The sequence below is a fragment of the Capronia epimyces genome, assembly GCF_000585565.1.
Source record: "Capronia epimyces CBS 606.96 chromosome Unknown aczIQ-supercont1.3, whole genome shotgun sequence".
NCBI classification, from domain to species: Eukaryota; Fungi; Ascomycota; class Eurotiomycetes; order Chaetothyriales; family Herpotrichiellaceae; genus Capronia; species Capronia epimyces.
This window is the reverse complement of record NW_006912906.1, coordinates 3,603,494-3,616,854: the sequence shown is the minus strand read 5'-3', so window position 1 is coordinate 3,616,854 and position 13,361 is coordinate 3,603,494. Positions and strand designations below refer to the sequence as shown.

General features: G+C 52.8%; 4 protein-coding genes across 4 annotated transcripts in view; 3 read left to right on the top strand and 1 right to left on the bottom strand.

Moving 5' to 3' along the window:
• A1O3_04559 (uncharacterized protein) overlaps positions 1-280 on the top strand; it is a gene marked incomplete at both ends in the record, with an annotated part of 1,476 nt that extends 1,196 nt beyond the window's left edge. The window contains one exon of the mRNA XM_007734687.1: positions 5-280. Within this exon, the coding sequence (XP_007732877.1) occupies positions 5-280 (276 nt within the window). The remainder of the gene's footprint in view (positions 1-4) is intronic.
• A 729-nt stretch (positions 281-1,009) lies between these two features.
• Positions 1,010-2,548, top strand: A1O3_04558 (uncharacterized protein; the record flags this gene model as incomplete). The annotated part of the gene is made up of 1 exon (XM_007734686.1): positions 1,010-2,548. One exon carries the CDS (start codon positions 1,010-1,012, stop codon positions 2,546-2,548), a length of 1,539 nt encoding a protein of 512 aa, XP_007732876.1.
• A 1,004-nt stretch (positions 2,549-3,552) lies between these two features.
• A1O3_04557 (uncharacterized protein) lies at positions 3,553-4,882 on the bottom strand (the record flags this gene model as incomplete). Its single annotated transcript, XM_007734685.1, has 2 exons — positions 3,553-3,746; positions 3,856-4,882. The coding sequence occupies 2 exons, from the start codon at positions 4,880-4,882 to the stop codon at positions 3,553-3,555; spliced, it is 1,221 nt and encodes a 406-aa protein (XP_007732875.1).
• Positions 4,883-7,876: 2,994 nt separating this feature from the next.
• Positions 7,877-9,307, top strand: A1O3_04556 (formate dehydrogenase; the record flags this gene model as incomplete). Its single annotated transcript, XM_007734684.1, has 4 exons — positions 7,877-8,062; positions 8,123-8,298; positions 8,358-8,902; positions 8,961-9,307. The coding sequence occupies 4 exons, from the start codon at positions 7,877-7,879 to the stop codon at positions 9,305-9,307; spliced, it is 1,254 nt and encodes a 417-aa protein (XP_007732874.1).
• Between the last annotated feature and the right edge of the window lie 4,054 nt (positions 9,308-13,361).

Here is a 13,361-nt window from a genome sequence, read left to right as displayed (position 1 = left end):
TGAGGAGCCTGTTCCTGTTGAGGAGCCTGTTCCTGTTGAGGAGCCTGTTCCTGTTGAGGAGCCTCCCCCAGAACCTGATGTTGAGCCTGCACCCACCGTAGTGTCGGATTCGGCTCTCGATGAAGCGGACGGGCATTCCACCATGGAAACGGTGAGTATCTTATCAGACGGGAAAGCGGCCGAGCCTGTGGCCCCCCAAACTAAGGTAGAAGTCAAGAACCTCGGGGGCGGGAAAAAGAAGAAGAACAAGAAGAGGAACAGTGTCAGTCAGAGAAACTGAGACAGTAACAAGGTTGTCTTGCAGGTTGAGCTCGAGGAGATGTCAGGTCCAGTGGGTGATTTTGGCGCAGTTTGAGGTACCGGTCATGATCTTTGGTCTCGACTAGGTACCAGACACATTCGTTCATCGCGGGCGGGTTGCGAAGGACGGCGTTTGGAGTGCAGCATACTTCCTAGGCAGGCGAAAAATGAAAATGAAATTCAGATTCATGGTATCTTGATTGGTCGTACCTCGGGACCTCTCTCTGCACGGTCTCAGTCGCCCGTGATGTGATGGCTTAAGTATATACCTGGTGCCTTCACCGCTCTATGACATAGGCAGTTCATCAGAACTTGCGTCTCGTGTCCTTCCGTGACATTCGGATCACTGGTCCCTGTAACTTTAACGGACAGTCCGGCCATGACTCCAGTGTTCAATCCGACAAATGTCAACTGAAGTTGAGACAGAGTAGAGGACTTAGGGGCTACAGATGAATGCTGAATGCCGGCCACGCTAAACCCAAAGAGGCAACATCGAAACAAACGACACGCATGACTTGAATCCAATTCAGATTGTTGGAAATGGCCTCGGACGCGTTGCCAACTTGAGTGTCAATGCCCTGCGTCAATCTTAAGATCGCCCGCAGTCTGAATGCCTGCTAACAGCCACATCTTCAACACAGCATACGGCATACTTCCAATGCAATACTGATCTAGAACCTCTTCCCCCCTCACGTTCACGTGCGCCACAATGTCCGACGATGCAACCGTCCTCGAAGCGCCCGTGACCCCAGCACCAGTGTTCGCGTACCGTGCATTGAGAAGCATCTTCTTCACTTCGCCCGATTCCTCCCCCGAACATGACAACAAAGAAAACATCGGCCCGCCATACGCCCAGTCACCGATGAAGCCAATACTCGCACTCGATGAACAGCTGCAGCTGCAGCTGACGCCGTCGCACAAGCGCAGATGGGACGGCGCAGGCGCCGCCATCTCACCCACCAAGGGCATTCTGCGCACCCCAGGTCTGGCGACTCCGCGGACCAAGCTCCTCAAAGACCTCAATGTCAAGTTCAAGAGCGTAAGCCCAGAATTGGTGGACACGAAGAAGAAGTCTGCCGGTGTGGGTGCGATCCCGGCCGATGGCTGTGGCCGCGAGGCTAGACACGGTGTGAAGTCGTCAAAATCGATGAACGACATTGCTGTTCCTGTGACCAAAAAGACAACACAGCCGTCTCAACAGACCAAAAATACAACACAGCCGTCTCAACAGAAGCAGCATACAGCGAAGTCGATGCCCACGGTCTCTGCAAGCACGATCACGACCGAAGTCCTATCTCTGCAGGTGATCGAAGCGTATATGCAACAGACGGAGAAGGAGATGAAGAAACTCGTGCGGTATGGTCAGAAGATGCGAGAGTACGCGCGCAAAAAGGACGCTGAGAACCAGGAGCTGAAGAGCATGATCCAGCAGCTCAAGAAAGAAAACGAGAGCTTGAGAAGTAGTGTTGCTACCGATCGCGACCGAGAGGGTGCCTCTTCAGCAGGTGCAGATGCGGGTCGAGGATATGTACGAGAAGAGGTCGACCGGGTTGAAGCGACAGTTAGAAGCCTCCACACTGGGAGATCCACGTCCAAGCCACGACCTCTGTCGGGGGACAGCAAGGCCGGAGGTCGAAAAGCATCTATTGCGGCTATGGACCTTTTTGAGTCTGACATCGACTCTCGTGCTGCTTCGAAGATACATCAATCCTCTACGACCTCAAGGCGGCAATCTGTGGCACATGCGCCCGCCGCAAAACCAAGCTATCGGAGTGTATCCTTGTCGACGCAAACGTCCCGGTACCACACGTCGCGCGATCACAACGGGAGTTTTCCCCGTGTGAGGCCAGATACCTCGTCCGCAGCCACGGGTACAGCTTCCGCGAGTGTCACAGCAATTGGAACTAACGCCGTCGCCGAGGCCGAGAGTGCCCCTGAGACTACTAGTGCAAACGAACACGTCCCTCCAAGCACGGACACCATCACAGGGGCAGGGGCCGGGGCAGGGACAGGAACTGCTCGCCTACCTCCGGACCGTCTACTGGCAGCTCGAGAGCGTCTACGTCGGCGCATGGAAGCGAGGAAAGCCAGTACCGGTAGCGGTGTCGACGATGGCACTGAACGAATCGACGCAGGCGACGGCTTCAGAGAAGAGGATCAGAACCAGAATCAGAATCAGACTCACAAGGCGAACGAGACCGAAATACAGAGTGGCGAGCACAGCCAATTCGATTGGCTGAACATCTAACCGAGCCCTGAACATCAAGACTCATATTCAGCCGGTCATGTTGCGTCTCTCGCCAGGGAGGCCGGAGTCTCGACGGCCGAAGCATGAAAAGTGTCCAGCTCCCCCAAGCCCGCACTTTCGCCTCCGACCCCTACACAATGCTTACGACTCCTGCTTTCCAATATATAGCCGGAACATGGTCTTTGAGAAGGAATAGGGTTCCATTGCGCCTTGGACGGCCCGTGTGCGGAGACCGTGTCTTCCATTCCGAACCTCGACATACTGCGCGGCGGTGACTAGAGTGTACCAATCCAGCACGTCAATCCGCTGAGCGATACACCACAACTACAGGCATGTCGAATCCATTCTTGGAAAAATAAACTCCTTGTGGCGACCGGGACGCAAGAAGCCGGTATAAGGAACTACCCTTTGGCGACCATCCCGGGACGCCAGAAGCCGGCATAAACGTGCCACAGCAGCAGACCGAATTGGGTAGTTAGGTTTGGTATGGCTCCATTCATTGCTCCTGTAGGTCAAAGAAGAGGACGAGACGAGACGGCTATTTTACACCTTTTTGAGCACGGGTGCCTTGGGTCGGTTTCGATCCTTTTTCTTGCTTGCGGTATCTGTCCTGCATAGCTCGCCCGCAAGGACACGATCAGGTGACCTATAGGATATCAAGTTATCCACGACCAACATTGATAGTCATGTACTGGGATGTCGACGTATATTGCTTCTGTGTTGCTAGGATGTCGACGTATATTGCTTCTGTGTTACTAGTATGTCGACGTATATTGCTTCTGTGTTCGCAATAATGCATGATGCATGATGCGCTTCTCTATCTCTGTTGGCCCATTCTCTCTATGCTCGCCGTCCTCTCCGTTCTCGCCAATATAGAGTACACCGTCTGTAGCTGGTACATTTGTGTCCCGTCGCGTCGTAGAATGTGACTCTCCTGAGTAGGAGCAACGTTCATGCGCTAGCGAGTCTAGGCCGTATGATCAGATCAGCCCAAGTTCATAGTCTCAGCCCAAACTCTCCTCATAGTCGACCGGCGGCGGCGCCGCATCTGTCTGCGTGCTCTGTGTCCGACTGGCAGTGGTATAGCGAGCTTCGACGCGCTCCTCCAGTGCCTTGGCCGCAGCTTTGCGCTTCTTCTCTGCTTCTTCTTTCTCTCGCATCTTGATGGACGAATAGTTCAGTGCGGATATGATCATCACTGCGAAGCTTGTCAGTAGTGGGGACGGGAAGATATCTGGGCGAAATCGGATGAAAGAAAATGAAGGGCGGAATCGGACGAAAGTAAAAGGAGGGCGGATTATACATACATGCACAGACCCCTATAGCCATGGCAGCACGGCGAGTCAAAACCCATCGCAATCCTTCCACCTCGCTCTTGGCCTCGCTGTTCAGGAGCACGGTGATTTCATAGTTGAGTTCCGAGATCTTGCCGTCAATCACCCGCTTGTCCTCTTGTAGCCTCAGTTTGCGGTCGTTGAAAAGCCCCTTGAGTTCTTCGCGTAGTGTCATGAGATCCTGGGTGACCTTCTGGTTCAAAATGTCGAATTCATGCTGCAGCTGTGCGCGCTGGCCACGCTGCGTCAAGGTCTCTGTATGCCTAGTCGTTTGCAGCGTCGTCTTGAGCTCCGAGCACGCCGCGCGGAACAGGTACGACTCATTTTCAATGTCGGACTTGGACACCAGGCTTTCCTTGGCCATGTCAAGATTCATGGACAACATCTGCCGAATGGCTTTCATCAACGTGATGGCCTGGTCGAGTGTGTATGCGTCCCTAGCAGCTAGCTCCTGAACTAGGCCGTATGTGTCGAAATGATGTTCATAGGGAGGCGGCTCTAGATGTGGATGTCTCGATGATTCTTTCTTCAGATCCGAGGGTGACGGGATCGAGAGCACAATATCGAGTTCTTTGTTCTCCAATGGGCCCTGCTCCTCGGCCTTGATTTTGTGGTTCTTCGGGTTCAACGACACCTCGTCAATATAGTCCGACGTGGTGTTGGATTCTTGAGGCTCATCTTGACCTACGGCCTCCTCCTTCGGGCCTTCTTTGTCTGGCTGCGACTGCGACGAGTCTCGACTTTTGCCGGCTTCCTGCCCTTCCGCCTTCGCGGTTGATGGCTCGGACGGCTTTTCAGGAGGAGGCAAGTGCTCCGAAGCGGCCTGGCCGTATCTCTGCGGGATGGCTTGTTGTCGTCTGGGAGCTGCGGTGTGAAGTTTGGCTTTCCGACCGGAGACAAGTGTGGGAGAAGCCCGAATTGAGTGATAGGTTGTGGGTTCGCACGCGCGCACCGCTCGAAAGAAATTCGGGCATAGAAATGGCAGGCGTGGTGTCGCCATCCCTTCGCGGAGCGTTTGAAACACTCGAACTCGGTAGCAGTGTGTAGATTGGTGCACTCATGCTGTTGGCATGTTCTCGTCGCAAAATACAATACATCTTGTTGTCAGCCCGGCTGTTGTTCGGCGGGTGCGCTGTCGGAAAAGGGTATCGCCGGCTCCGTCACACCTCGTCCCCTCTCTGCACAGAGTTCATTTTCATTTTCAGCATACCGAGTACGAAGTACTCCTCCCTCCATGTAAGGGTACAGTGCTGCGTTGCGCCCGTTGGAGACGACTCTTTGTCATTGTACTGAGTCTACAGCCCTTCATGACTGGACGCAGCCAAAGTCAAACGCGTACAAGGCAGGCGTGGGATTGTTCCCGTCCCAACCACCGGCACAAAACAGCTCAGGACAATGATGGGTCTGGACCGTGAAATGTGCCGGTTCATACTGCCACGGCCCCTACATCCATCTGACCGAATCCCAGCCTTATGGAAGCAGCCTCGAGCTACTTCGAGATCCCGGGAGATCGGTCATGCGAAAGTAGACGACAAGTGCCGCGCTTGCGTTAACTAAATAACGGCTATAGGATGTCAGGGACCTGGAAGAGTGTGGAGACCATGCTGACAGCCCGAAGTACTACGCGATGGTATGGGTCTGGAAGACCATGAAGAAGTTATTGGCTGCTGAAGGGTGCCGAAGCCTTCATCTGGGCAGAGTGTGGCAGATTGGGGGATGCGTGTCTTATCACCCTTGAGGACCTCCGAGACGCCGACTCGAATGCTGGCATTGGATATCTACGAGATCGAAATCCCCCTACCCGCGCGCCGCGTCCAGATATGTGACAGGCATACCAACTACCTAATGACCTTCAAGGCGCAGACAACTCCTCACAGTGGAAAAGGGAAAGCATGAAGGACATCGGTGTTGCTACATGTTGCTGGGCTGTCCGATGAAGAATTTACAACCTTCCCAATAACATCGCGCCAGGATGGAAAGAGGAGTGTGAGCGAGCTCCGGGCGATAAATGACCGGGATTGTTGAGAGGTAACTGCCACTTCTGGCGGAGTGCAACCACCGGCCCGTCTTTCGTAGAGAGGAGCGAGAACATGAAGAGGACGGCTAGAAGGAGAACAATTATATAATGTATAGAAGCAAGGGCCGAAACAGTCCAAAGACATCTTCACAGAGGAGGATCGCGTGGAGGGTGATTCTGTTTGCAAAGGGCGTCGATCCGATTACGTGGCGGGCGGGTATCTTGGAAGAAAGAATTGATGAGTTGACATCCGTACTTGTGACATGGCTCTACGTATTATCACAAAATAGATATGTACGGAGTACAACAATAGACATCGCTGTTTGTGGCAAACTCCTCATTCACTTGCTCCGCGAGCTACTTGCTGGGTGAGCATCTGCTGCCGCTGGTATAGCAGGGCCTCTGAGCAAGCGATCCCGTTGAAGATGCTCCCTTTTTCAGCATTTCTCGGCATCTTCGTCTTCGTCTTTCTCCTCCATGCTTCGGCTTTGACGAAACTCAGCTCGGAAACTACGACTTTCTAGGGTAAATGGGATTAGAATTTCATCTCTGGAATTTCCATCCTCCCGCTCCTGCAAGCCTAATGCATATTCCGGGCCGGACGAGGCTCCGGCTAATCGTTTAGGCAGAGCTCCCCCGGACCTGAAATGCCGGTCAGTTGGGATCTTCAGAGACCATACAATAATGCCCCGTTGACGACTCCCCACACGAGTAGTTGTGCCCAAGCTCGCGCTTTCCAGCCAGAATAGTCAATTTGTTTACTTCGGGTATTGTTTTTGCGAGACGCTGAGATGGACAGTCTCCGCCGGCAGATGCACTCGCTGTAGGATACCTGTTCCGCATCCGCAACGAGACTGCTGTCGTGTATACTCCGTAAGTTTCCATGTATCAGCTTACAAACTTTGAGTATTACCCAAATGCCACAACACCAATGAAGCCCATTGCCACAAACCGCTCGAGGATTGCTCCAATGTTCATAAAGAGGGTTCACCGGGGATACATGTTTCGGACCGGGGCCATGTCAGAGAGAGGAGGCAACAGCCTCCATAGCTCCTCGGCGATCGTGCATTAGACCTGAATTCAAGTGCCGTGGGACTGGTCGTGCAGAGTTCCTGAGACCAGGCATTGGACGGAGTTGGACGGGGTTGGAAGGGATGAGTGGTGGGGCAGGGGAGGACGAAGAACAGCAGAGGCCACGATGGTAGATGAACCAGACTGCTCCGCAAAGAAGAGGGGGGGTGGTGTCAGTGGTCCTGTTTGCGGCGGAAAGGCATGGTGGTGGTGTCGGATGGATTGAATTGAGAAAATTATAAAACGTGGCGATCATCCAAAGAAGACCAGGCTTTCTGGATCTTGTTCTTCAGCAACGAAAGGTGTCAATTGTCTATACAAAGAATCCAATCCAGCGGTGCTGAGATTCAATTAAGGTACGTCACCTCTCCCTACCCGCAGTACTATGTACACACAGTACTACTCTGCGGGGCAGCTGCGCCCATTCCTGATCTTGATCTTATCGCCGCCCTTTTCCCATATTCGCTACCTGCCAGGTAGACTGCACTGGCATACAGTACCACTGCCTACCGTGCTACCTATCAAGCCATGACTTCACCACTCCTAGGATCCGAGCCTGTCCCTCAATCCCGCTGGCCCCTCCTCCTCCCTCCTCCCTCCTCCCGGTCCCCCTCACGTGCCCTCTCCTCATTTTCCTACCTGAGCGCAGTCCTAGCACGTCCCTCAATCCCGGCTCATTTCTCAATCGAGTCTCAGATCCCTGAGCGGACGGCCGGACCCTAGCTAGTCTCTGACGTCCTATGATGCTGACCATTATGCTCGAGTCTTGCAGCAAGTACCTTTCAGGCTCAAAGCTCTGCCGGCAAACACCGATTGTCGAAACCATTGAAAAGCACCCTGCAACCCTCCTGAGTTCTTATTCTATCTCAGACCTATTCTACCTCACGTTCATCGATCCTTTTCACAATGGTATTTACCCGTACTGCTGGTGCTGCGGCGCGTTGCTTGCCTCGCCTTTCCTCCTCCCTCCTCAGTGCTTCCCCGCACTTTGCTCGCTCCGCAGCAACTCCCTCCATTCGTTCGTCCATTGCCAAACGCACACTGACCGCGACTGCTTCTCGCCAGGGCAAAGTTCTTCTCGTACTCTACGATGTATGTCCTACCCCCTCCCTCTGATTGTCCTCTCCGACCGCTTCTAACAATGTCGTCTAGGGGCATGAGCATGCCAGAGATCAACCCCGCCTTCTCGGTACCACCGAGAACGAGCTAGGTATTCGAAAATGGCTTGAAGATCAGGGACACACCTTGGTTACCACCTCTGACAAGGAGGGCGAAAACTCCAAGTTTGACCAGGAACTGGTAGATGCCGAAGTCATCATCACCACTCCGTAAGATCATACCTCAGGGCGCCGTTAAGCCAGACCACACTCTGATGTCAACGCTCTAGCTTCCACCCTGGTTACCTCACCGCCGAACGTCTGGCAAAGGCAAAGAAGTTGAAGATTGCCGTCACCGCTGGTATTGGCTCAGACCATGTCGACTTGAACGCCGCCAACAACACCAACGGTGGTATCACCGTTGCCGAAGTGACTGGCAGCAACGTTGTGTCCGTTGCCGAACATGTGGTCATGACTATCCTGACTTTGGTCCGCAACTTCGTTCCTGCTCATGAACAAATTGAACGAGGAGACTGGAATGTTGCCGCAGTGGCCAAGAACGAGTATGACCTCGAAGGCAAGGTCGTCGGCACTGTTGCTGTTGGTCGTATCGGTGAACGTGTGTTGCGCCGCCTCAAACCGTTTGACTGCAAGGAGTTGTTGTATTTCGACTACCAGCCCCTCAAGCCAGAGGTGGAGAAGGAGATTGGCTGCAGACGTGTCGAAGACCTTGAGGAGATGTTGGCTCAGTGTGACGTTGTCACCATCAACTGCCCTCTCCACGAAAAGACTCGCGGGCTATTCAACAAGGAATTGATCTCTAAGATGAAGAAGGGTACGTTCAGAGGCTGACCTTTTACACTGCAACAATAGACTGACAGGTTCGATTGCAGGATCTTGGCTCGTCAACACCGCTCGTGGTGCCATCGTCGTCAAGGAGGACGTCGCCGAGGCTCTCAAGTCAGGCCATCTTAACGGTTACGGCGGTGATGTGTGGTTCCCTCAGCCTGCGCCAAAGGATCACCCACTCCGAACTGCCAAGAACCCATGGGGAGGTGGAAATGCCATGGTTCCCCACATGTCTGGAACATCTATCGATGCTCAAGAGCGCTACGCCGCTGGTGTGAAGTCCATCCTCGAGAGCTACTTCTCTGGTCGTCACGACTACAGGCCTCAGGATCTCATCGTCTACCAGGGCGATTATGCCACCAAGGCATATGGTCAAAGAACCAAGAAATAAACACATACTGAAGTTTGAATAAAAGCAGGATCTACCGATGAGGTGGAGCATGGGCCAGGCCTTCAGGATAGTGGCAATCTACAAAGTGTCATTTCTTCCAACTCGACCAGACCAGCACCCATAGTATGAAGGTCAGTGTGACGGCCAGGAAGTCCCTGGGGGCATCTCCCACCACAACGCGACATACCCTGGGAAGGCCAGTTTGCTAGCTTCTTAACATGAGATATGAAGGCCTCGTGCCACAACAAGATTCAAATTCACATGGCAGGATAATTTGAAGCTCGGGGAACTTGCCAGATGCCCTTCGCCAGAGTAGCACGTCTCGTAGAACTAGAGCTGAAACGCCAATAAGGATTCCGATCTTAGCCCGAGCAGATTGTGGGGGTTTATCGGCCTTGTGGAGTTGATTCAAGACATGAATGCGTGACCATGATATCTTCCGACTGCGGGTGAAGGATTATGCGCAGGGTTATTCTGTCCCGAATAAGTTAGGCAAGAGTTTTGTCAACACTAATGCCCTTCATTAACTATTGTCCAACACGGGGTCTATGGGACGTAGATGGGCAGCAGGGATGTGATATTGGCATGAGTTGGCAGAAATCGGCTGTCAGACAATTTAATGCTGAAATTGGTGTGATGGTGATCTTCTGGCAGTGGTGGCCGCTTAAATCTGCATATAATGATAATAATCTATGTAACTATATGAAAACATGGGTAATAATTAAATTCCCATCACCTTGGGTATTAATAAATCCACCATATTAATCACTCACCTGCACAACTATCAACCGGGTAGCCTCCACATCATCGCTCAGGAGGTTCTGCCATTTTGTTATCGTACACGTTAGCCTCAGTTACGGATGTGTTCAGGTACTGCCTAAATCAGACAGGGTGGCATTTCGAGCGGACAGCATTTCTGACCCGCACTCGACATCGCCCCTCAGTGAGATCTCTCGGGCGCGTGGAAGATGTCTTGAAGAATAGTGATGGCAATAATGGCAAAGATCATAGAAATTTCGTGGGACTTGGGGAATTCTCCCATACACTAAACGATAGCACTCATCTGATCTCTCTAGATACGATAAAGTACAAGGCTGCCCCCCACCCGTCCTTGTTGTGCCGAGACGCAACCTACTTGATCAAGGGACTGGGATGATACACACGTATGGCGACCCTTATGCTTCAAACGCTTTACTTTCGGTTGTAATTCCACTTCCGTCCTCCCTCCATGTAGTCGTGGTCGAGGCTTGCGCAAGTTCAGAAGCACAGACTGGGACATTTCCTTGTCAAGCTTGAGACCTTGGAGAACAACATCAAAAGAGCAAGTTGTGGTATGATGGAACAAGTGTGATGTAGCAAGAAGGAAAGAAGATTCTATCAACACATGGAACAACAACCTTCCATGAGCAGCAGAGGAAATGCGAGAGATGTTCCCATCAGTATACCTACTACGTGTCTAGACTTATATCTCGTCCAAGTCCTTCGCTGCTGTGAAATCTTGCTATTGTGACACTCAAAACCTATCCTCCGGCCAGGCTGGCGTAGCCTCGCGGTTGTGTGTCTTCCGTCCAATAAGGTATTTCTATCCCGTGTATTGTATCCCGACTCGTCTTCTCGGATCTTGTGGTGTCATGCCATTGTCTCCGGAGGATCTCTAGATGGCACTGGGCTGCTGCTATATGACAGGCGCTCCGGTGGTCATGAGCTCCGATCATGTTGAGGGCCAATGACTGCGTCGCATGCTGGCCAGAGTCCTAGCAGCTTCCGGGACAATGCCAGAGGCTTTGTAGGTGCCCCAGGAACTGGGCGCCGCTCTGGGTGGCCTGAGCAAGCTATGATGTCCTTAGGAAGAGGGCCTATGAATGTAGATATCGACTAGACAGCAGGCAAATGGACATGGATTGGAAAGAGCCTTGCCGTGAAGTGAAGGGGATGGGATTGAATGACCAGAGACTGCGATCGCCGTTTGTGTTTTGACTTCGGAAGACCTTCCTTAGACACCGACGCTGAGTGTCAGCCACACACTTGATTGGTGGCCTCGTCGCCGACGACAACAATGCAATTCAGACTACATCTCTGTTATGCAGAGACTACATCGAGCTGCACCGTGGTTCCTTGTGGCCCATGACTGATACTGGCCCCTGTCAGCGCTCTGTGACCGCTGTTCTCACTGTCGCTGCTGCCAACATGTCCTCTCTACACTTGTCGACACCTTAGCTTTCAAATCACGTGCCCCGTGATCTGATCTTACTCTACAACTGCTCCTGTCTATTCAGGATCAGTCTACGCTGGCCAATTGTAGAGTTCTGTCATCTACTTGCCACTTATCTGAGAGTTATCCTGTGCTGCCCAATAGTATTAAGCTGCTGGATCGACTTTGCACTCGATGAAAGTGCAACAACGATGGCAGACTTTGCAGTGAGTATGGGTGTGCTCACCGTTCTGTCTCCGCCAGATTGCGGGGTTTGATTACGCTGCGTCATTAACGTGCAGATTGAAGTTCTTGAACGCGAGATGGTGGAGTGCGGTCTGTTGCGGATCCGGTGTTGGAGCCTCGAATCAGCGTGTTCTCAATTTGCATCAGAGAGGAGAAGCTCATTTCTGCGACTGAATGGTAAGCGATGAAGAATGTGAGGCCCCGCTCGATCCGGCCGATACATGGTCGCCTTGCTGGCAACACTGAATTTGGTTCGCATTTGCCTGCTGCCTAGGACCTGCGACTGCGCGCGGATCCACAATCTCTTCCAAGGTGAGTAGGCTTGTAGCAACAAAGTCGAGCACACAGACGCAATCGCTCTACATTCGAGGTGTGCCAGAGAAGATGGTACCGCATTGAGGCAGTGTCCAAACCCTGTGATTAGAACTTGTGAGTATTGCAGCTTTCTCACAATGGGCGGGGGTGGATGACGAGATATGCGAGTGCAGGTCCAAAGTCGCGTTATTTTGAGAAATTTTTCAGATGGAATGGTACTCCATCGAGGCGGTGCTGAGAGTTTGCAATGTCGAAAGCTGGTTTGCTTTGGTTTGGGGGGGCGAGGCTGGGATTTTAGACTTTGATCGACGCGAGCAACCGGAATCTCCCACACAATTTCTCCGATCTCTGCAGCACCCGACTTTTCTCGACGAGCGACGGCACGAATTCAAACCTCGATTGACACCATTTGAGCCAAAGGCTGCAGATGAGGCCTTCCAAGGCTGCATTCCAGACTGCAATGAAAAGATTCTCACAAGTGAGTGATGAGTGAGCGTGGTTGAGGATCGGAGGGCTGACGTCCTTGGTGCGAGCCAGCCACGTCGATCCACGGTCCACTCTTGGGGCATCGCGATTGCCTCCACAGGACTCCCATTCGCTTCTACCACGTGAAGCCTGCCGAAGAGGATGGAGCTCTCGCCAGGCATGAAGGCTGAGCTGAGCGCCCTCGTCTTTGCCACAAGGCTGCGTGTGGCATGGCTGCGGAGCGCTCTGAGGAGCCCAACGCTGGCCCAACTGTGTGCGCCTTTGCTACAAGCCGGCTTGTGGATGAACGGTCATGCTCACCATGGCTGCCACCTTCATGTTCTTCCCTCTGCCTTTTGAGTTTTGCTTTGCCTTCACAATTCTCCTCCTCCCCCCCCATTGCCTCCGCCACGCCTTCCGATATGAGCTCGCTGGCGTGCTCTCTCAAGGGTTTCTCTTTCCCCATCGTCGCGCTCGCAGGTCTTTCGTCACTTGCTTCTCCTCATTGCCAAGCGCTCGTCCTTCGCCTGCTATAAGGATGCCCTCCTCCTTCTCCCTCCTCCTTCTCCCTCCTTCTTCTCCCTCCTCCGTCCCCCTCCTCCATTCTTTCTTCTCTTCAGGCCAGTGTATACACTTGCTGTAAGTATTCACTCTTTTCCTGTCTTGTCTGTTTTGCCCAGTCTCAATTCCCACCCCATCCCACCCCATCCCATCTCTTCCCCACCTTCCCTACCTTCCTATCTCTTCTCTACCTTCCCGTCTCTTCCATCTCTTCCCATCTCTTCCCATCTCTTCCCATCTCTTCCCATCTCTTCCCATCTCTTCCCATCTCTTCCC